Raw genomic sequence first — 23,405 nt, forward strand, 5'->3', positions numbered from 1 at the left:
TGTGCTTGTCGCGAAGGTGCCTGGGATGTGAACGCCTGGGATGCGTTAAATGCTCAGCATATATTCCATATTACAGACAAATAACAAGAGAGTCACGCTTTCCTGCTTCTGGACCTTAGCACGTGCTGTTCCTTTTGGCTGGAACACTGTTCCCTCCATCTTGGCTCATCTTCTCTCTGTCCTTTGGTCTCAGCTCAGCATAGATCAGGGTTTTTCTGCTGTAGCACTGTTGACATTTGGGGTCCGCTAATTCTTCGGTGGGGGCAGCCCTGTGCATTGCAGGATGTTCAGCAGCATCCCTAGCCTCTCCCCACTAGATGCCAGTAGCATCTGCCCCCTCCCAACACATACCAGTTATGACAACCAGAAATGCCTCCAGACATTGCTAAGTGTCCTGGGGGTGGGGGTGGGGGCAAAATCATCCCTGGTTGAGAACCGCCCACTTAGAAAAGCTGCTTTCTCAGGAAAGCTTTTTCTCCACGTAAAATCATCCCTGGTTGAGAACCGCCCACTTAGAAAAGTTGCTTTCTCAGGAAAGCTTTTTCTCCACGTCCTGCTAATTTATTTATTTATTTATTTATTTGGCTGCGTTGGGTCTTCGTTGCTGCTTGCCGGCTTGTGGGGGCTACTCTTCGTTGCAGTGCACGGGCTTCTCATTGCGGTGGCTTCTCTTGTTGCAGAGCATGGGCTCTAGGCGCACGGGCTTCAGTAGTGGTGGCACGCGGGATTCAGTAGTTGTGGCGCTCTAGAGCGCAGGCTCAGTAGTTGTTGCACACAGGCTTAGTTGCTCCGCAGCATGTGGGATCTTCCCGGCCCAGGGCTCGAACCTGTGTCCCCTGCATTGGCAGGCAGATTCTTAACCACTGTGCCACCAGGGAAGCCCCCTGCTAATTTAGCTAAGGGTGTTGAGGGACATCTCAGAGGAGGCAATATGGGAGCAGAGACCTGCAGGAAGCTAGGGAGTGAGCTATATGGATATTCAGGGCAGAGCATTCCAGGGCGGGGTTGGGGGGTAGTGGTAGGAGACAGCCAGTGCAAAGGCCCTGAGGTATGTTTACAGAACAGCAAGGAGGCCGGTGTGGCCAAAAGGAGAGACCAAGGAGGAGAGTGGAAAAAAGTGAAGCAGGAGCCGTAACCAGGGTCAGATCACATAGGGCTTTTGTAAGAACTTCAGCTTTTACTCTGAAAAGAATGAGGAGCTATTGCAGGGTTTGAGGCAGAGCATGATGTGATCACTCAGGGTGCTGGGTTAAAAACAGCCCCCAATGGGACAAAAGCAGGAGCAGGGAGACAAGTGAGGATGAGACAGCGGCGGCTTAGACCACGGTGGTGGTGGCAGTGGGGGTGTCAGAGATGTTTCAACTCCAGGCAGATTTAAGTCTTGAGTAGAATCAACGGGATGTACTGAGGCCCTGGGTACAGGTGTAGGAGAAACAGAAGAATCCTATTCACAGGGAGTGTGCTGGAGCCGGTGGCTCCCACTGGGCCATATGGGCTGACTGTTAAATGTCCAGGCATTTGGTGACCCTGTTGGCTTTGTGTTGGTTGCTTGATATTGGTCACAGTGGGAGTATTTACACCATGGAAATTGGCAAATGTTGCAAATCAGGAAGTTGCTCCCCACCCCACTTGTCAAGAAAAGCCGTTGTGGAACCCTGACCAGTGTTCTCCTGCTCTAGAAAAACTCTACATCTTTTGGGTCTGAGCAGCAGGCAGGATGGGTGACTCCTTTCTGAGATGGGAAGATGAGGCGAAATAGGCTTGGAGAAAGAGAATCAAGGGTTTAAGTTTGGGGACACGTTGTTGGAGATGCCTCTTGGACATCCAAGTAAGAGGTAAGAAGGCAGGTGGAAATAAGTTGAATATAGTAGCTGCATCTTCCTTCTAGGATAACTCTGAGGAGCAAATTAATTAACGTTTGGAAAGAACCTTGCAAACAGTGAGTGCTCAATGATGAAAATGGCTTTCTTTATCACCTCCATGAGAAAGGATATAGACTTGTGGTCCCTCAAGTCTGAATCTGACCAGCAGATACTTTTTGGAGGGGAGGGGGCATTATTTTAACAAATTGAATTTATGTTAGAGAAACGCAAATCAGAACTACAATGAGGGACTTCCCTGGTGGCACAGTGGTTAAGACTCAGCCTGCCAATGCAGGGGACATGGGTTCGAGCCCTGGTCGGGGAAGATCCCACATGCCGCGGAGCAACTAAGCTCGTGTGCCACAACTACTGAGCCTGCGCTCTAGAGCCCATGAGCCACAGCTACGGAGCCCATGTGCCACAACTACTGAAGCCCGTGTGCCTAGAGCCCGTGCTCCACAGCAAGAGAAGCCACCACAATGAGAAGCCCGTGCACAGCAACAAAGAGTAGCCCCCGCTCACCGCAACTAGAGAAAGCCCTCGCGCGGCAACAAAGACCCAATGCAGCCAAAAAAAAAAAAAAAGAAAGAAACTAAAAAAAAAAACTACAATGAGTTACCACCTCACACCGGTCAGAATGGCCATCATTAAAAAATCTACAAATAATAAACGCTGGAGAGGGTGTGGAGAAAAGGGAACTCTCCTACACTATTAGTGGAAATGTAAATTGGTGCAGCCACTATGGAGAACAGTATGGAGGTTCCTCAAAAAAACTAAAATAGAGTTGCCATATGATCCAGCAATCCTACTCCTGGGCATATATCCAGACAAAACTATAATTCGAAAAGATACATGCACCCCTATGTGCATGTATACGTATGTATATATATATGTATATACACATATACATGTATATGTGTGTATATATATATGTATATATAACAGAATCACTTTGCTGTATGCCAGAAACTAACATTGTAAATCAACTATACTTTAATAAATTTTTTAAAAATTTGAATTTAAATGATGTTAGGTGGGGATGTAGTTCCCACTTCACCACAGTTCCCCCAGCTCTACATTATCTCACACAGCCCCAATTCCCATTTTATGATACTTGCCTGACCCTGCAGGAGTCAGCGTTTGCATCCTCTCTGTTCAAGGCAACCCGTCCCTTTGCAGAGAAGGAGTGTGAAGCCCAGAGAGGCTGGGTGACAGGTCCAGGGTTGCTCAGGGATCACTGTCAGGGCACAGAGGAGGGAACCCAGGGGTCCTCCCTCCTAGCCAACACTCACATCTAGAGTCGCCAAGATGATCAGAAGAAAGTGCCCCCTGCAAGGGTTCCTTTTCTGATGCTAATGCTGGTGGTGGCCTGGCTTTGGGGAAGTATTTCTGCTTAAATGCTCCAGTTTCCTGGATGGGCTGCTGCATCGTGTGCTTTGTAGTGGAAATAAAACCCCATCCCATGTTGAGATGAAGGTTAATTGAATATTTGATGCCTGGAGGGGATGAAAGCAGGGTTCCCATTTTCCTGTTTCCTCTTCCAGGCCTCTGACACCAAGGGGAGACATGGGCCAGTCTTGGTGAAGCAAAACCACCCGTAAGGGATGCATGCTGTGAGGAGAGGATGCTGAGCTGGGCAGAAGGGAGGGGACCACAGACCATGTCTTGGGGCATGGAGCTGGAGGACCTTCAGCAGAAGCCAGGATATCGGGAGTTGATTTCCTCTTCTCCTGGCTCAAGACTGAGGTGGTTTGCCCAGCAACTTCTGGTGGTGGGGTGCTCATCAACTGGGACCATAAATTTATATTTGTCATGAGGGCAGTGGGGAGCCATGGAAGGCTTCCTGGAGGAAGGAGCTTTAGAATGGGGTTTCCTACCACCAGAAAACTAGTAGAGCTCATCAATGAATTCAGTAAAGTTGCAGGATATGAAATTAGTATGCAGAAATCTGTTACATTTCTATACACTAACAACAGAATATCAGGAAGAGAAATTAAAGAAACAATCCCATTTACCACTGCATCAAAAAGAATAAAATACCTAGAAATCAACCTACCTAAGGAGGCAAAAAATCTGTAGTCAGAAAACTATAAGCCATTGATGAAAGAAATTGAAGATGACACAAACAGATGGAAAGATATACTTGTGTTCTTGGATTGGAAGAATCAATATTGTTAAAATGACTATACTACCCAAGGCAATTACATATTCAATGCAATCCCTATCAAATTACCAATGGCATTTTTCACAGAACTGGAACAAAAAATTTTTAAATTTGTGTGGAAACACAAAAGGCCCTGAACAGCCAAAACAATCTTAAGAAAGAAGAATGGAGCTAGAGGGATCACAATTCCTGACTTCAGACTATACTACAAAGCTACAGTAATCAAAACAGTATGGTACTGGCACAAAATCTTGCAAATAATTTCCCTCTCACCAGGCTCCTCTGCAAAGCCAAGCAGCACCCAAGTCATGCTTCTCAGACAAGTGGGTTTCTACTTCAGGCTTGAGGGGAGAGCTGACCCCCAGGCTGCATCCAGAGAGGCTCTTCCAAACTTGGCATCCCCCCCACTGTCCCAGCCACGTGTCTGGGTCTGCTGGACAGCCCTTTCTTCTGCTTTTCTAGCCACCACTGTGTGTCTCTGTCCCCTTCTCCTGATTCCTGGGGAGTTAGGGAAAGTTCTGGATGGAGCATCTAATAGGTACCCCCACTGAATATTGGAAACAGCCACACAGCCAGGTAAGTCCATTCATGACAGCATTTCTTCATTCAGCAATCATTTTCTGAGCATCTACTGTGTGTCAGGCTCTGTGTTAGACCCTGAAACAGAGATAAATCAGACCAGGTCCTGACTGCAAGGACCTTCTGGTCTAGCTGAGATAGACAGATAGGAAAATAAACTACTGTGGTACAGAGTGTACATGTTATATTTCCCTCCTCCTCCTGACCATACTAGCCATTCGGTCCTCTGAAAATGCTGTGCCTGCTCTTGCCACAGTGCCTCTGCATACTCTGTTCCTTCTTGGATGAATTCACTCCAATTCATCCTTTAGTTCTGAGCTTTGTCAGATCCTCAGGGAAGGCTTTTCTGACCTTCCTCTTTGTATCAAATCCCCGTTATAGAATCTCATGGCATCAGGCACCTTTCCTTACAGTGCTTAACAAAGCTACATCGATGCAATTCCTCACTTAGTGCCTGTTTCCTTAGGCAACTGACTTTCCTGAGGATAGGAACTCCTTCTGGGTGTGTATGATATTGTCACTTCCTCACCAGAGGGACCCCAGTTCTTTGCACAGTCCCTGACACGCAGTAGATGCTTAATTAATATTGGTTGAAACAATAAAGCAGGAGCAATTTCTTCCCGAACTGGCTGGCCTGGGGGGGTCCACCCATCATAAACACTCACAACTGGATATCTAAGAAGATCCGTTTCTCCTCCCCTACGTGGATCTTCCAGACACAATCTTCACCTTCCACGTAGGGCTCTGGCCAGTTTGGGGACAGCACCACCCCGGCCACGGCAGAGAGCTCCCCACCACACATGGCTGTAAAGACACAGACACACACACACATTATTCATAAGGAAGCAGATATGGTGTAACAGTTAAGAGTGTGGTCTATGAAGTCAGACAGTCCATACATGTGTGCGGAATGATTAAATTAGGACTGGCCACCTGCCTCCTTTAGCTGAAATTTGGCAAATGTGGGGCAAGGACATTGTACTGTGGGTTCTGCATCCATGGATTCAACCGACAGGGGATCAGAAATATTTGAAAAAAAATTCCAGAAAGTTTCAAAAAGCAAAACTTGAATTTGCCACTCACCGGCGACTATTCACATAGCGTTAACATTGCATTTAGGACACTCCCATAGCATTTACATTGTATTTACAACTATTTACATAGTATTTATACTGTATTAGGAATTATAAGTAATCTAGAGATGATTTAAAGTATATGAGAGGGTGTGCCCTTTTATATAAGGGGCTTGAACATCCACGGATTTTGGTATTGGGGGCGCGGGGGTGTGTGTGCCCTGGAACCAGTCCCCTGTGGATACTGAAGGATGACTGTAGTTCTTTCAGGACGAAGGATAGAGTTCAAAGTTTCAAGTGCATCCTTAATAGCCCTCCCCTTGAGCAGGGTGAATAGTGACTAGAGGTGGTACATTCTAGTCAGATGGACCTGGTTCGAGTCTCGCCTCTGCCACCAAAGGCTCTGTGACAAGGCATGTAATAAGTTCCTGGAGCCTCAGATGCCTCCCTCTGTAGAGCAGGGAGAAAGACCAGTGCTGACTTCACTGGGTTATTCTGAGGCTTAAGTGAGCTCATGGATGTCAAACACAGCACAGCGCCTGGCACAAGGTAAGCGTTCAGTAATTCTTAACGTTACTGTGGAACGCCCTGGCTCTGAACTGGAAGCGGAGATGTGGCTGCACCTGGCACCTGGCCCTTTAAATTTCACTCTGTGTTTACCGCTTTGGAAAATTCTCAGTGTGGCAGAGGCCAAAGCACCAATAAATTCCGCTCTGTTAAACCAGCACATTTAATACAGGGGTCAATCCCTCACCACGGCAAGGCTGTGATTTCACGCCAACCACCATCCAGGTGGCGGCTGCCAGGAGCCAGGGCTCTGTTCATTACTCCACATTCCCCACATGGGTCCAGGCTCGGGGTGGCTCAGTGGCCTTGAACATGGAGAAATAGGGGAGGGCAGGGCACTGGGAGTCCCTGTAGATGAGGATTCCACACAGCTGACATTGTCTAAAGGGGCTCAGGGCACAGGTCTCTGAGAACAGAGAGACCTGAGTTCCATTCCCACCTCTGCCAATTACCCTCAGTGTGTTCTGAAGCATGTCACGTCATAGCTTGTTTCCTCATCTGTACACGGGATCAATAATAATATGCACCTCACAGGGTTGTAGTGAGGCTTAAGTCAGATAAGGCACAGAGTGCCTGCAACACAGTTTTTTGCACTCCTATTAACAACTGTTATTATCATTATCATTAATTAGACTCAGGGCTGCCATGTGCTGTTGGGCGGGTTGTGCACTGCACATGTCTGCATAGCACAGGTAGGAGCTGAAATCCATGCAGCGATCTTCTCACCAAGCTGTGCATGATGGGGCCTTGTGCCTGGAGGAAGAGGCAACTTTTCAATTTTATCCATTTTGTGATTTTCTCAAGGACCAGCAGCAAACCTGACCCAAAGGAGGGTGAGCTCCAGAAAGGATTCTAATCCTAAAATCGGTATATAAGCTGGGCCTTTCATCTGAAGGGGTGGAGGGCTCTGGGGTGCCCTGGGAGGAGGGCTGTGACCCACTCACCTCTGCACAGGGGCTCCGTGTCATTCCAGTATGGGTCCCGCACGTTGATGCACTCAATGATGGCCGGGCCCTGCTCCAGGGAGTGGCCGGGGTCGCAGGTAAACTCCACTATGGTCCCGATGTTATAGGTTGGGTCGGACGTGGTGAAGTTCCCATTCTGAATGTAGGGCTCATAGCAGTGGCCTTTCTCAAAGGCTGGGGCCAGGACACAAAAGAGGGCAGCCACTCAAATGAGTCAGGGGTGGCTCACAGGGCTGTGTCTCAGAAGCAGGGGCCCCTCTTGCTGTTCAGGGAAGCCCCAAGGGAAACGGGTACCAGACCCCACATTCCAGTTCCCACTGACCTGCTGAGGGCCCTTAGGCCATTCACTTGGCTTCTCGGGCCTCATTATTTTCACATCTAAAATGGGAACAAGAACCTCTGCTCTCCCAACCCCGCAGAGGCGGCCTTTGTAAGTCCAAGAGTCACTCTAGCTATGGCTTCTCCCCAGTCCTTTGCAGGTCAGATTTCTACCTCCCATGACCCGGCCCCGCCATGCTTCCCCCGCTCCCATGCTGCCACCCCAGGAGACGGGGCAGCCTCTGAGACCCTCACCCTCGAACCGGATGTTGAAGGCTGAGGCCACCCGCCCCTGGTCAGACGTGAATTCGATGCAGATGGTGTGGCCGTCACTCAGCAGGCCCTCAAAGGGGACAGTCTCTGTTTGGAGGGAGTCGTAGAGAAGAGCGGACTTGTTGGTCAGCCCACTGTAGACCATCATCCTGGCAGTGGGGAAGGAGACAAGAGCCAATATGAGGTCTTCTCAGGCCGCTGATGCACAGCAGTGGGAGGTGTGTGCTGTGACCACCCCCTCCGGGGCCTCAATCCCAGACTCACATCCCGATTTCACCCCATACTCGCCCAGACACTCTGCTTCATCTATTCAAATTTGTCTCCCTTTCTGTACAATGCTTGTCCCAGACTCATGGATAGATTCTGAGCTCTTAAGGAAAGTGCTGGGTATGACATAATGACCAGACGAATTAATAGATACTGATTATTATTACTAATTGAGAAGTTGGGATGACTGGGCTAATATCATTCCTGAAATACTGATATATATATATAATCAGACAGAGTTCCGACTTTAACTTCTGAGCTGAGTGACTTTGGACAAAAACACTGCACCCCACTGAGCCTCTGTTTCATCTGTAAAATGGGTACAAGCACACCTACACCACAGTGTGGGGATTAGAGACCATGGATATAAAGTGCACAGGACAGAGCAGGTATGCAAGTCAAATGACCAAGCATTGGACCCCTACTAGACTCTGTCACTGATTTTTATCTCCTAAGACCACCGTGCCTGGAGTCAGGAGTCCCAATTTCTAGTCCCCAGTTCCCTACCCACTGAGCTCACAGAAGTCTCAACACACCTTGTGCCTCAGTATCCACAACCATGAAAAGAGGGATCACAACGTCTTTCCTACCTATCTTACAGGGGGACTGTGAGAATACAAGATAAAGTGTCCTGAAAAATGAAAGGCATCAGACAAAACGTTGGTATTCATTTTTACTGTTATTAAAACCCTTTGGGGACTTCCCTGGTGGCACAGTGGTTAAGAATCCGCTTGCCAATGCAAAGGACACAAGTTCGAGCCCTGGTCCGGGAAGATCCCACATACCGCAAAGCAACTAAGCCCATGTTCCCCAACGATGAGCCTGTGCTCTGGAGCCCGCGAGCCACAACTACTGAGCCCGCGTGCCACACTACTGGAGCCCGTGCACCTAGGGCCCATGCTCCGCAACAAGAGAAGCCACCACAATGAGAAGCCTGTGCACTGCAAGGAAGAGCAGAGAAAGCCCGCGCTCGCCCCAACTAGAGAAAGCCTGCACGCAGCAACGACGACCCAACACAGCCAAAAATAAATAAATAAATACATTTACTAAAAAAGAAAAATACAACCTTTGGCACTTGGCTCTTTGCTAGCCTTGGTATTTTTTAAAAAGTTATGCAAAAATGGGGAAGAAACCAGTATACAAATTGGATCACTTATTTTTCTGGAATCATAAACAGGCATTTTTAATCCTTTGAGATATTTTTGGGGTTTTTTTACTGTGACCCATAAAAACGGGTTATCATATGAATTTCTAATGTCACCAAAATGCATAAATGTTAGAGTCACAGTCTGTTCATTTTGCCATGTGTCCACTGTGGCTGGTATGAGGAGGGGGCTGAGGTAGAGGCCAAGGGCCATTCCGAGAGTAGAGAGGGGCCTCTTCACAATCTTCTGATCCCTGCTGATTTTGCTGTATCTTGGGGGCCATGCCCCAGGACTCCTGTTTCAGAGAACCAATGTCTTCTGCTCTACAGCAAACTCTCAGGATCTCAAAATCTCTAGTCAATTAATCTTCCAAAAATAGCAATTTTCTACTTATGTGCTCTAGAATGTCTAAAATAGTGATAAAAATCTATACATAGTCTATGGTCAAATGGGTTTGGGAAATGCCAGGTTAAATAAAAATTAAACATTTTTTCCCTTGCAGGACTTGTCAGTGCCTTTGCCAGCTAATGTGCATTAGCACCTTCCAAGACAGAGACTGTGTACATATTGTCTCCCAAACATGTTTGACCAGAGAACCCACCTTCTGTGCTGCATACTATGGGACTGGAGTTTAGAAAGACTTCATTCTGGGGGGAAACCATCCTTAAAATCTTTCTTCATTTCTCTCCTCTACTCAAAATCCTTCCATGGCTATCTATAGCTTATAGAAGCAGCCCGGTACCCAAAGCCCTTCAGAAGATGATCCCCATTTACCTCTACATCTTTGCCCACCCCGCACTCCTATTCTCCCTGCTTGGGCTACTCTACCCACTCACTGTATTTTGGGTTCCCTGATCAAATCTCTTTCCAAGGTTTAGATCAGGTCTCATTTCTTCTTTTTAAAAATTAATTAATTAATTAATTAATTAATTAATTGTCTTCATTGCTGTGTGCAGGCTTTCTCTAGTTGTGGTGAGCAGGGGCTACTCTTCGTTGTGGTGCGCGGGCTTCTCATTGTGGTGGCTTCTCTTGTTGTGGAGCACAGGCTCTAGGCACGGGGCTTCAGTAGTTGTGGCATTCAGGCTCAGTAGCTGTGGCTCGTGGGCTCTAGAGCGCAGGCTCAGTAGTTGTGGCACACGGGCTTACTTGCTCCTCAAGGCTCTTACCATTTCTCTGCACTTGTGTTCCTTGTCCTGCAGGCTTTCTCTGGAGCACCCCAGCTACTGGAACAGGTGACAGGCCAGTGTGTCAGGGAATTAACAAACTCTGAGAGCAGCCATCATCCAACTGACGGGAGATGAGGGACAATTATCTCTGCTCTCTCGCCACTAGGAATGGGGAGGTTAGGGTGTGTGTCTACACTGGCTCCCAGAGTTCCCAGGTGGAAGAGAATTTCTTTTTTTTATAAATTTATTTATTTATTTTTGGCTGCGTTGGGTCTTCGTTGCTGTGCGGGCTTTCTCTAGTTGTGACGAGCGGGGGCTACTCTTTGTTGTGGTGAGTGGGCTTCTCATTGCGGTGGCTTCTCTTGTTGCGGAGCACAGTCTCTAGGTGCGCGGCCTTCAGTAGTTGCAGCGCGTGGGCTCAGCAGTTGTGGTGCACATGCTTAGTTGCTCTGTGGCATGTGGGATCTTCCCGGACCAGGGCTCGAACCCATATCCCCTGCACTGGCAGGCGGATTCTTAGCCACCGTGCCACCAGGGAAGCCCCACACCTTGTACTTTAAAGCAGTGATTTATTGATATGGAGTTGTTCAGGATAAAGCTGGACGACTTGGAAGGAAGTAGACTCCAGAGTTGGGTAACTTACTCAGTTTTCTGCTATTTTCTCTCAGAATCCTTTCCTAGAGGTTAATGGTCTAGGTTTGAAGCTTCAAAGAAGCCAGGACACTATATAATTCTAAGATCAACATCGGACAGATTCCAGAATTCTAAGGTGCTGACATTCTGTCGGTGCCCTACCCACATCCCCTCAGCACTCATTACTCACCCATTTTCGGCTGGTTTCCAGAGTCTCTGAGAATCAGCCAGCTCAGCCAGCTCCAAGGGTGGCAGGCAGTGTTGGGGAGTCAGTGTGTCCAGGAGCACGCCGCCTCCAACAGTGGATGGTGGGGGTGGATAAATACCCAGCTCCCTCACCCTCCGATAAGAATGCTCTGAGCCCTGCTCAACACGGCTTCCTGGAGGCCCCCAGAAGATAGAGACCCAGCTGTCTCTGCAGTCACCTGCTTACTAATACATACTGTATCTACTCCCTTTCCTTCTCTGCTCATTTTCCTGGTGCTTTCTAAGATCAGCTCCCAAACAAACCACTTTCTCTCACATCTTTGTCACTCTGTCTGTTTCCAAGGGAACTCAACCTAAGACAGCAAGTCTAAGCAGCTAAGACCCTAATTTTCTAGAACATTCCAGAATATTCTAGAATAAGTTCTCAGAGTTTTCAGATTCTGGATTCTGTGCATATAACTTAGCATCTACGGACATACTCTTGGTTAGATGTTGTCTTGTATCTTCTCTAGTTCCTTCTTGTACATAAGTCTGGTTTTTCCATCTCAACTGCCAGGAACCCATGTTTCCTACTTCTCTCCTGTTCTCCATGGAGCCTAATACATGATTGGGCACAGAGCAGATGTTCAGTAAACACTCCCTCCTTGTTCAATTGCAAAAAGGGATGTGCAGGGGAAGGGATGAGGCAGTTCGAGGTGGGGGAACTGGATTCCCTTCTTGCCTCTCCCCCTACCCTGCTGCGTGACTAGGGTGAGTCCCTTCCCCTCTGTATGTCTTAGTTTCCTTATGTGTAAAAGGAAGAGATCGAAGATGATGGTCTCTAATATCCTTGCCACCCTCCCCAGCTCTTCCTTTCTTGGCGTCCATGAGGCAGCGTTTTAGTCCTTTCAAGACTCCAAATCCCAAGCCACGTTCTAACACTCTGGGAAGGAATGAGGCTGGCTGGGGACCCTCAGAGTTTTACCTGTCCTTCTCGTGCAGTGACAGTCTCTCAAAGTGCAGGTGCAGCTTCTGGCCCTCTGGAGCTTCAATTGTCCACATACAGACCTGGCTCCCATTGGTATTTCCAGAGTGACTTGGGGACAGGACACGGCCGATGGTGGCGTTGTGCACAGCCCCTCCACAAGGGGCTGGGGTCAGAGAGTAGGGGTGGGTGGGCAGTGAGAGGATTGCAGAGAGAGACAGAGAGAGAGAGGAAGTGAGGGTTTCATCCTTTCCCAGTCCCCACCCCTTCATGGGAGGAAATAGGCTGGGGAAGAGAGAAACCATGGGAAAAGTCCCATCCTCCTGAGACAGGTTCATCCTGTTTGACAGGAGGTCTAATTCCATGATTAGAACCATTGCCATGTGCGTTCCATGGTGGGGAATGAATGGCTGTGGTTTAAGGATTCTTCCATGTGCTGGCTGTGCCCTGATTCCTAATTACAAAATGGTAATTAAGAAGGACATAAATAGGCAGTTCTCCAAAGAAGAAATATACTTTTATTACTTAGTAAGCACTAAAATAATACAGCCTCACTAGTAATAAAAGAAATGCAAATCTAAACTATATTCTATCTTTATCTACCTAATTGGTCAAGATAAAAAGCAGCAATAAACTGGAAAGCTATCTCCAGTGATGGGAAATGGTCACTCTCATTCAGGAGTGGTTAGAATGCAAGTTGCTATGGGCTTTCAGGAGGGCAATTTGATGAAAAATCTGGAAAATATGTTCAAACACTTTGACCTAGTAATTAAGGTTCTGGGAATTTACCTTAAGAAAAGATTTAGAGAATTTCACAAAAATGTATGAATGAGGATGTTCACTGCCAGATTGCCTCTAAGAGCAAAAAACAAGAAAGAACATGAATGTCCGCTTACAGATGCTTGGTGAAATAAATGCATGCCATTCACATAGTTTTTAAGAACCATGTTCTCAAAGAACTTGAGAAAATAGGAAAATATTCACTATATTTTAAGTGGGAAAAAAGAAGCTAGAAAATGGTCGGCTATATCTATTTCAATGAGCTATATGCAAGGATCAATTGAGACCAGGAATATAAAAGTGATTTGCTACAATCTTCAACACTTTCTCGGAATTTTTTTTTTTTTTACCAGAGTCATATATTACTTTTATCATAAAAATTTAATAAATATTAAAAAGTGATTTGTGAACTAGGAAGAGCTACACAAATGTGGGGAGGTAGTCTTATTTTTAGGAGATATTTGGTTCTCATTAAATGTTTGCTGAATGACTGCATGACTAATAAGGACTTGCACCGATGAGAAAGGCAGAGAGCTCCCTTCTCTGCTCTAGACTCTGCTGTGACCTACAGCAAAGACACTACCAAGAAGTCTTGTACAGTAGTTCTTTCAGGACCACGGACAGAGCACTGGGACGCAGTCTCTCCAGCTAGCTCTCTTGAACCCCCATCCTAAAGTGAAGGTTCACATCTGGCCAGTGCCACTTATCTGCTGTGGATCTAGGACAAGCCACTGAAGCTCTCTGAACCTCTAGGTCGCTGTAAAGTGTTAATAATAATTCCACCCTCTTTATGGGACTGTGGTGGTAAGTCAATGAAACACTGCATGTAGAGGGCTTGGTGCTGTCCCTGGCACAGAGTAGGTGCTCAAAATGTAGCCAGCATTACTGCCCCATAGCTCAGGAGCTGAGGAGATGGAGGACACTGTCCCTGGTGGGGGGCGCCGGCAACCTGTCCTCCCCGAGCTGCCGCTCATTTGCGGCCTCTCTGCTCCCATTCCTTGCCTTATTAAGCCGACTGATGACTGGTTTCAATTTGCCAGCGGCGGCTCCCCATCCGTCTTCCTTAGCACAAATTGAGGCTTAATTCCTCTCTGATTTCATACATAGATAAAAATTAACATCAGGGAGGCATGGAGACCAACTGCCCTATGGTTTGAATTTTTTTTCTTTGTTAAAAAAAAAAAAAGAAAAATTCTGAAGGGCCTTGGGGGAATGATACTGCAACAATTAAATCTGAGAATTTATCATCAGCTCTCATTTGCATTTTGAATTCTACTGACTATGAATGCCTGGAGGGCAGGAGTGATGTTTTCTTATTCCCAGTATTCTCCTTGTACATGACTCATGGGCTGGCACAGAGTAGGTGCTCAGTTAATGTGGGCAGCCTACACTCTCCTGGCCATGGTCAGGACTTTTGAGAATCTAATAGAGATTAGCTCTCTTGATAACTGAGGATGGTCAAGGTTATGGCCACTGGGGCAGACAGAGTGTGGTACAGAGTGCTTCTCAATCTATAATGTGCACATGAACCACAAAAGGAGCATTTTAAATGTAGATTTTGATTCGCTTGGTTTTGTATGGGGCTTGGGATTGTGTATTTCTAATAATCTCACTGGTCTGCAGATTGCACTTTGAACAGTGAAGGTGTAAGGAAAAGAGCTCAGGAGAGAAGGGTTCTGGACTCAGTTCAATTTCTATCTGGTGACTTTGAGGAAGAAACTTCACCTCCATGAGCCTCAGTTTCCTCATCTATAAAATGGGGATAATTGTTCCCACCATGTAGGATTGCTGTGAGGATTTATCAGAGCCCTGGCATATGGACTGGGCTCAAAATACGGCAGCTGTCATATCCAAAGCACAAGCAACAAACAAAAATTACACAAATTAGACTTTGTCAAAATTAAGGACACTATCAAGAAGTGAAAAGACAACCCACAGAGTGGGAGAAGATATTTGCAAATCATATATCCGGTAAGGATCTAGTATCCAGAATATATAAAGAACTCTTACAACTCAAGAAAAAGACAAACAACCAAATTTTTAAAATGGGCAAAGGACTTGAATAGACATTTCTCCTAGAAGATATACAAATGGCCAACAAGCATATGAAAAGATACTCAATGTCATTAGCCATTAGGAAAATGCAAATCAAAATCACAGTAAGATCACACCCACATTATTATATGGCTATAATAATAAAAAGAAGACATCGAAAATAAGTGCTGGTGAGGATGTGGAGAAATTGGTACTTTCATACATGGCTGGTGGGAAAGTAAAATGGTGCAGCCATTGTGGAAAACAGTTTGACGGTTCCTTCAAAAGTTAAACATGATATTACCATATAACCCAGAAATTCCACTTTGGGGTATATACCCCAGAGAAATGAAAACATAAAAACTTGCATACAAACATTTATAGCAGCATTATTCCTAATACCCCCAAAGTGGAAACAATTCAAATGTCCACCAACAAATGAACAGATGAAATGTGGCCTATCCATATCATGGAATATTATTCAGTCATAAAAAGGCATGAAGTTCTGACAGACGTTACAACATGGATGAACCTTGAAAACACTATGCTAAGTGAAAGAAGCCAGATACAAAAGATTACATATTGTACGATCCCATGTATATGAAATGTCCAGAATAGGCAAATCTATAGAGACAGAAAGCATATTGGTGGTTGCCAGGGGCTACTGGGTCCAGGGTGCCCTTTTGGGGGTGATAAAGATAGTGGTGATGGTTGCACAATATTGTGAATGTACTAAATGTCACTAATGGTCAATTTTATCATATAACAAAACTTTAAATGGCAGCAGCCATCTGTATTTGGAGGAATCTCTTCCCTAAGGTCAATCTTCATACCCTGGGGGCTGGTCTCTCCCCTCTTAAGTGGACCATCCGTGTTTGGTCTGGCTGAGGCTGGCATGTACCTGAGCAGATGGGTTCCTGGCTGCTCCAGTGGGGCTTGGAGGCATTGATGCACGTCAGCGTCTTGGCACCCTGGAGCTCGTAACCCAGGTGGCAGTGGAAGTGGGCCACCCCACCTGAGTGCAGGTCCATCACCATGACATCCCCGTAGTCGGGCCGGCGGGGAAAACTGCAGCTCAGCATGAAGGCTGGGAAGAAATGCAGGGGCAGACAGTCATCTCTCAGAGGGGGAGACAAAGAACGTGACCCACATCCCGGGAGTCCATTTTTGCTGAGGAGAAAAGATGAGGTCCCTAAGGACCCTGGAGTGCTGGAGGAGGGTATTTTTGTGACTCGAGTTGACCACGTGGTGCTGACACAGCCAGATGAGCACTTCTTTCTAGGCTCACAGCTCCCCACGCTGCCTAATCAGAGACAGCAGGTTTGGGGTGGCAAATGTGTTCCCATCTCTCCCTGGAGACAGAATGGCCTTCTCCTTGATCACAGGAGGGACAGGAGCACCCAGGTAGGTTAGTCTCACCTGCACGAACAGCTTAGGTGTCTGATAAAAATGCAGGCTCTTGGACCAGAGTTAGAATAACCAGTTCTTCAGGAAATGCCCAAGATATGAAAGCTTGGAAACAACTGTCCTGGGAGGTAAGGGCTTGGGCTCTGAGGGAGATGGATGTGAGTTTACATTCTCTTACTTCATCACTCAGAAACTGTGTGACCTTGAGAAAGTGACACGGTGTCCTGAACTTCACTCTCCTCTCTGTGATCGTCCCTGTTTCACAGGTGGCGGTAAGGATTACATGTGAAATGCCACAGAAGAGCCTCCTTAGCCCAATATCTGGTGCACAGAGCTCACTGGATGGGGTGGTAGAAGGGTGTACGTGACCACGTTGAGCTCCTTGAGTTTCATTTTCATAAAAGGGTGCTGAATCCATCCTAGCTCCACCACTAGACTATGGTCTGACCTCTGCTGTAGCCTAGGATATCTGCATTCCCAGTTCCCATGAGAAGGACTAAATTCAAGCTCATGGCTCAATGAGCTATTTTTTGCATTTTTTAATTAACAAAGACAACAGACGGTAGTCTGCATTATTGAGAAGGTGTGAGGAAACGGACACTCCTGTATACAGTCACCCATCTGTTTCAGAAACATCCAAGGGGAAATTTTTAAATGAATTGTTTTTCCAGACATTTAGTCAATGTGACGTAAATGTGGATGGCTTTCAATCTCCCAAGGTATGGCTAAGGGCTCCCCTTCCCCGTCATATACTTGGCAAGTATCCAGGGGGAGCTCCTGGTAAGGGAAGTAACCGGAGGTCTTGGGAACCGCCCAGGAGGTGGGGAAAATGGGATGACATTGAAATGAGAGAGAGAGAGACAGAGAGAGAGAGAGAGAGAGAGAGAGAAGGAAGAGAGAATGGGGGTGGGAATGAAGAGAGGGAGGGGAGGAAAGAAAGATATGAAGGAAGCAAGAAAAGAGGGAGGAGAAGAGAGGAGAAAGGTGAACAGAAAACAAAAGAGAGGAGACTGGAAACAGACAAAAAGGAAAGAAAGAAACAGTGGAGAAGAAGAAAAAAGAGAGAAGGACTCCAGTAGCAGAGGCTCTTTCCCAGAAACCCATGGACTCTCATGGGATTTGTGTGTCAGATTCAGGAGACGTGAACTTGAATGGGAAAAAGCGGCTTGCTTATTCTTCATTAACCTTTTACTTAACAATGATATTTCCTTCAATCGCAAATGTAGGCAACAATCTGTAACATAGTCACAGAAACTGTGACTCTGTCACCAAGAGAAATCAGATATTTTCATATCAAAATGAATATCTTGACATATTTCTTATGCTCCTTTGAAATTACAGTAATTATCAGAGCCACTGGGAAATATTATTTAATGTGTTAATAAAGAAGCGCATAGATTATCATAGATGAAAACAATATTTTGACAACTGCTATTAAATATGAATGGCTTCCTTTTGAATTGTATATATTTTATGCTCTTAAAAACACAAATCTAAGAAGGGGTTCACAGTGTTACCAAACTGCCAGAGGGGGGTCCCTGGCACAAAAAGGGTGAGAATCCTTGGCTCCAGAGGGAAAGGGAGAAAAAAGCTACATCTCAACAGCCTCAGCCTGATCTTACCCTGGTAGTGCAGCTGGAAGGTCCCAAGGCCATCGTCCTGGAAGGTCCGGAAGTAGACAGAGATGGTGTTGGTGGGGCTTCGGATCACCTGCCCCTCTACCAGGAGGGTGTGGTTGGCCAGAATGGTCAGGGAGGGGCCGTCCACCCCGCGGATGGAAAGCAGCTCCCCCTCGGACAGGTTCACACTCTTCACCTGGAGACAGGTAGGGGCAGACAGAATCTGAGTCATGTTTGAGACAGGGCATCTGTTAGCCCCCTTATCTGAGTCCCATGAAAGAGGCTTCTGGATGCTGGCAGCCGAGACAGAGTCTTCTGGAGCTGGCAGGTGGGGGCAGGGGTTTGATCAGCCTGTGCCTGAGGTCCCATCTCCAGGGAGACAGAAGTCATTTCACCAGAAGGTAAGCTCCAGGGAGGCAGGAAACTTTCCGTGCTGCTCAGGGTCCCCAGGGCCTAAAATAGTGCCTGGCCCATAGTACGTGCTCAATAGATCTTTATAGACTGACTGAATACATTCTTGCCCTTCTGCATAAACTGGTGAGGGCGTGGGGGGCCTCATCTCTAGGGCTTTCTCAGGCCCACTTTCTTATCCTCCTCAATAGTGGCTTCAATGGCAGAGCCTCCTCAAAGCTCCAGGTACTTGGTTTGCCAAGTCCACTTTCCAGGCTTGGGAGAGAAAGAAGGGAGATACTTTACTCGCAGACAAGGATGCTGAACAAATGGAGCGGGGGTGGGGTGGGGACCTTAGTCAGTCCCCAGTTCCCAATATGAATATTTCTCCTTCTCTTAGTGGGGCCTGGGACCCCAGACCCTTGCCTCTTGTGTAAGCAAGGCAGGCGTTACTGACAAGTCCTTCCACTTTCAGGCCATACACCTTACTCTCTTTTCTCTTTGATGAACGCCTACTCATTCGTCAAAGCCCCACTAAAAGTGCCCTTCTCCGTGAAACCTTCCCTAACTGCCAAGGAGCTTGCCTGTCTCTCCACTGTGATTCTACAACATCCACTGTGAACATCTACTACAGACCACTGGGAGAAGCATCCCAATGTCTTCCATGTGTGTCTATCTCAATCACAAAACAGCAGGCTCCTTTAGGGCAGGCTCTGCATCAGCTTTACACACCACCCTGTCCCCCACTGCTGTGACTGGTCCAGAGTAGGTGCTAATGAAGGAATTCTACTGTGCCTGATAAAAAGCTCCGTACAGTATTACACAGAGTGGGCCTATTCAAGTGGAGGAAAGTGTTCATCAAGTGCCAGAATCAGCTGGACTGCAACTTTTCTCCAGGTTAGTTCCATGAACATTTACGAAGTACCCACCATGTGCCACATGCTGTGCTAAGCTCTGGACACAAGTTCTGCTGAGAGGCTTACCTTTCATCCTCCCTGTACAATCAGAAAACCTTCCTAAAGTAAAGTCCTGCTTATGTCATACAACTGACTCTGCTCAAAATCTTCTGGTGGCTCCTTACTGCCCATGAGAAAAAAGCACATGTCCAGCCTCTAACCTCGGCCTGGAAGGGTCTGCCACCACGTGGTACTAACCTCGGCCTGGAAGGCTCTGCCACCACGTGGGACTGGCCTCCATTTCTGGCTTCACTTCCACCCTTTCTTCTGTGAGACAGTGAACTGCACAGTTCACCACTTCCTGGCATGTCATCTTACTTCATATCAAAACGTGCTTCTAAAGATGGGGAGGTCGGTTGGGGATGGCCTGGAACTAGGGTGGGGATAATTGGTAACATGCACTGAGTGCCCGCTCTCTCTCCCTTAGGCTCTGGATGAATGCTCTCTGTGCACTGTCATATTTACTCCTCCCTGAAACTCTGTAAAGTAGCAACATTTTCATCTGTTTTACTGATGGGGAAACTGAGGCTCAGAGACCTGGAGTCCCTTACCCAAAGTCATACAGCATTAACTGGTAGAGCTGCGACTTAAAACCCAGATGTTTGAGCACTATGCTACCTTGCTTTTCCATTCTTAGTTTGCAGCCAAAAGTTTATGAATCACATGAGCCACATGTTTGATAAGCAGGATATCAGAGGACTTTCCTTCTGGGTGTAATGATTCACAATTTATCAACACATCCCCTTTCCTCCATGTGTGCCAAGCTATTTCAGCTGTGCCCTGAGTTGGGAACTCCTATTCATCCACCAAAGCCCAGCTTAAATTGCCCCATTAGAGCAAAGCCAGAACCAAACTGGTTAGGATGATAAAAATAAGCGTGACTCAGACAGTCCTTCAGAGACTTCCTGCTGGAAGAGGCAGCCACTGCAGGGCGCCTTTCTGGGGTTACCTGGAGCTCCACCCCATAGCCAGTGTAGACTGTCACGTTGTACGTGCACTCCAGGAAGTTGTTGAGGGGCAGCGGTGGGTAATCACTGGAGTCGATGTACCCTTCAGGATCGGAGAAACTCACACTGCAGAGAGCTGGAGGAAAGCACTGTCATTAGGACACGGAGAACAGCTCAGATGTCATCTCTCAGATGGGCTGCGGGCTGGAACAGGGCCTCTGGGGACACCTGTGCTCTCCTGTCCCCACTCCTCCCACTGCTGTTCATTCTCCTTCAGCTCCAGAATCAACGTGATAATCAAACAGCAGCATCTGACATAGAATGATAACTTACTACATGCTGCTAGGCACCTCATCGGTCTACAGGGGTGACCCCACTCATCCTCAAAGGGACTGATATTTCATTCTCATCTCAGAGATAAATAAAGCAAAGCTCAGAGAGGGTGCGCATCTGGGCCAAGCTCACACAGCGAGCAGGAGTCAAACCTAGAGCTCATACTCTTTCCTGAGCGGCCACATTGCATTTGTCCAAAATCAATGTATGATTGACAGCTGATGTCTCTCTTCTGTGTTTGAAGATGGAAAAAAAGATAGAAGAAAGACTGGAACACAGACGTGCATTTTATCAAGTTCATGTAACGGTAAAAGCAAAAGCACCTTGAAAGGCTAGGGCCTTCTAGGCAGACAAAAGGATTCTGTTCCAAGATGAAAGGTTTTGAATCCCGCTGTTTAGCTGTGTGGCGTTGGGCAGGGTGCTCAATGTCTTACGGTCTCAGGGGTCTCATCTCTAAAATAGGGATATTAATTCTGGGCCACAGAGTCAAGCTCATAGCCAGGGCTCCATAGATGGTAACCAGTGGTGGGGCGTGGACCTCCCCGGCCCCCCTCTCCCATGCCCTGCACACAGCAGGTGCCTCATCGCAGTTCTGGGAGGGCTGGAGGGGTTGGGGGCTGCACACCTGGGGCCTGCTCGGTGGTGATGACTGTGGTGGTAACGATGGTGGACGTCGTGGTCTCCTGGCTTTCCTCCGAGGCCGACCCGGTCAGCTCGTTCTCACATTTGTCCATCAGGGTCATGGGGCTGGCATCCCCTGGGGGAGCCTCGTGGGCCTCCTCAGGCACGGCGGGCACCCCGGGGTCGGGGCTCTGGGGGAGCGTGTGGGCCACCAGCGGCTGCGAGGTGAAGGGGGCGATCTGTAGGGGCGCAGGCGTCGTGGGGACTGCACCTTCCTTCCGCTCCAGCCAGAGGGGCTCCTCCGATGACAGCGACAGTGGGTGGGTCTCCTCCCCTGCGGAGGCCACGGGGTCGTGGTCCCCAGGTGGGCGGGGCTTCTCCGTGGCAGAGGAGAGGAGACCCAGGCCCGAGGATGCTGGCTGTGACGCCGCCCTCTGCACAGCTGCTGCGGTGGTGGCCTTCGGCCTCAGCTGCTTCCTGGTCAAGTTCACCTGCTTGAGCGAAGGCGGCTTCTTCGTGGGGGGGAAGGCATGCCTGGTGCCGGGTTCCTCCGGAAGCGGAAGCAGCATGGATGCGGCCGCGGGGTCTTGAGGTGCGGAGGGGACCATCCCTTCCATCTCTGGCTTGTGAAGCTCGTCCCCTGACTGCGCTGGATTCAGAGGGGCCATGGTCACTCTCTCGTTGGGGGTCTCTTGGCTCAGACTGCTGCTCCCCAGGGCTTCCGAGGGCAGAAAGTAAGTACCTGAAGGGCCAGCATCTCCCTCCAGTGGCGCATCTTGGAAAGAGAACGGACACCAGTTAGCTTGGGGCCGGGGGCTTTAGGTCCTCACCTGGCAGACTCTGAGGGTGGCCCTCCTAAGGTGGTACCCAAGGCTTGCGAGGATGCTGGTATAGCCCAATCAACCAATGTGGGGCTGCCTCCTTTCCTTCCTTCCTTCTTCCCTTCCTTTCTTACTTCCTTTTCCCAACCAGGGAGACTGGGGTTGACCATGGCCAGCCTGAGCTAAGCATTAGAGCTACAGAAACCAAGGGCACAAGAATTTCACAGTCCAGTTACATATGCCCTGGGAGGGGGAATAAGAAAGTAGAAATAATCATATTTGATGTGATAAACCCTTAGAAAGAGAAAAGCTTTGTGGGCTAAGAGGACAGGCCCCTAACCCAGTCTGTGGGGCAGGACCACCATGTACAGCTGGGCAGGTTGCTCACTGCACAAGGCTATCCCACTAAGAGGATGAGTGGGGCTGTAACCAACCCACAGTCTCTTTTCTAAGCTGTGTGCCCTGACTCAGGGCTATAGTATCCTGGGATTGGGGGAGTTTGATTTTTTTTTGTTTTAACTAAATAATGTACAAGTGACCTTGTGGGAAACACACGAAGATTTAAGGATCCAGAATCATGAGGCAGGTTTAGAACAGAGGCATGTGGGAAGACCCGAGGCCTGGCTGAGGTGAGTGCAAAAGAGGAATGAAAGAGAACAGGGGACAGAGGTGGAGGGTGATTAGAGAGAGAGCTGGTGAGGTAGGGAGGTCGGGGCCAGGCTCTGGTGGGCCTTGTATGTCCTGCTGACTCCTTGTGAGTTATTTTTGTCTTGAAAGGAAAACCACCTAATAATTTTAAATAAGGGCTGGCCCAGGCTACTGTTTAGCAGAATTATGCCTGAAAGCAGCTGCATCTACTTATTTGAGACCCAGTTCTGCCAACTGCAAGCTGGCAAATGGCTTCACCTCTCTGAGCCTCAGTTTCCTCAGCTGTAAAATGGGGCTATTGCCCCCTATTTCATAGGGTTTTCATCGTTCAAGAGGTTGATTATGGAAAACATACGTACATGTACATACATGTGGGTCCCTCACCCACAGAGTGCCCCGTATGTATCCACTGCTATATCCGTCATCGTTTTTTATACTCTTGTCATTGTAATCGTGCCCTCAGCAGGGGGCTGGAGCAGTCAGAACATTCCCGATGATGATCTTGAGATAGAGAGGAATTACGTCCTGGGGACAAAGGACTGATAGCTGTCCTTGTCAATTTTCCACAGAAAGACACTCACTCAGCCACAGTCTCAGGTCCCCTCAGCACTGTCATTTAAATTTATTTCCGTAGCCGTTGGAAAGGCTCTTTTACTTTCATGGAGT

At 47.8% G+C, this 23,405-nt stretch overlaps 1 protein-coding gene across 1 annotated transcript in view; it reads right to left on the reverse strand.

Moving 5' to 3' along the window:
• SEZ6L (seizure related 6 homolog like) overlaps positions 1–23,405 on the reverse strand; it is a 201,072-nt gene that overhangs the window by 56,807 nt on the left and 120,860 nt on the right. The window contains exons 3-10 of the mRNA XM_036823427.1: positions 21,275–22,045; positions 20,319–20,452; positions 18,027–18,219; positions 15,899–16,084; positions 12,184–12,349; positions 7,784–7,950; positions 7,190–7,384; positions 5,271–5,409 (exon numbers count right to left, since the gene is read on the reverse strand). Coding sequence (XP_036679322.1) covers positions 5,271–5,409; positions 7,190–7,384; positions 7,784–7,950; positions 12,184–12,349; positions 15,899–16,084; positions 18,027–18,219; positions 20,319–20,452; positions 21,275–22,045 — 1,951 coding nt within the window. The remainder of the gene's footprint in view (positions 1–5,270; positions 5,410–7,189; positions 7,385–7,783; positions 7,951–12,183; positions 12,350–15,898; positions 16,085–18,026; positions 18,220–20,318; positions 20,453–21,274; positions 22,046–23,405) is intronic.

Source organism: Balaenoptera musculus, chromosome 14 (genome assembly GCF_009873245.2).
Source record: "Balaenoptera musculus isolate JJ_BM4_2016_0621 chromosome 14, mBalMus1.pri.v3, whole genome shotgun sequence".
Classification (NCBI taxonomy): domain Eukaryota; kingdom Metazoa; phylum Chordata; class Mammalia; order Artiodactyla; family Balaenopteridae; genus Balaenoptera; species Balaenoptera musculus.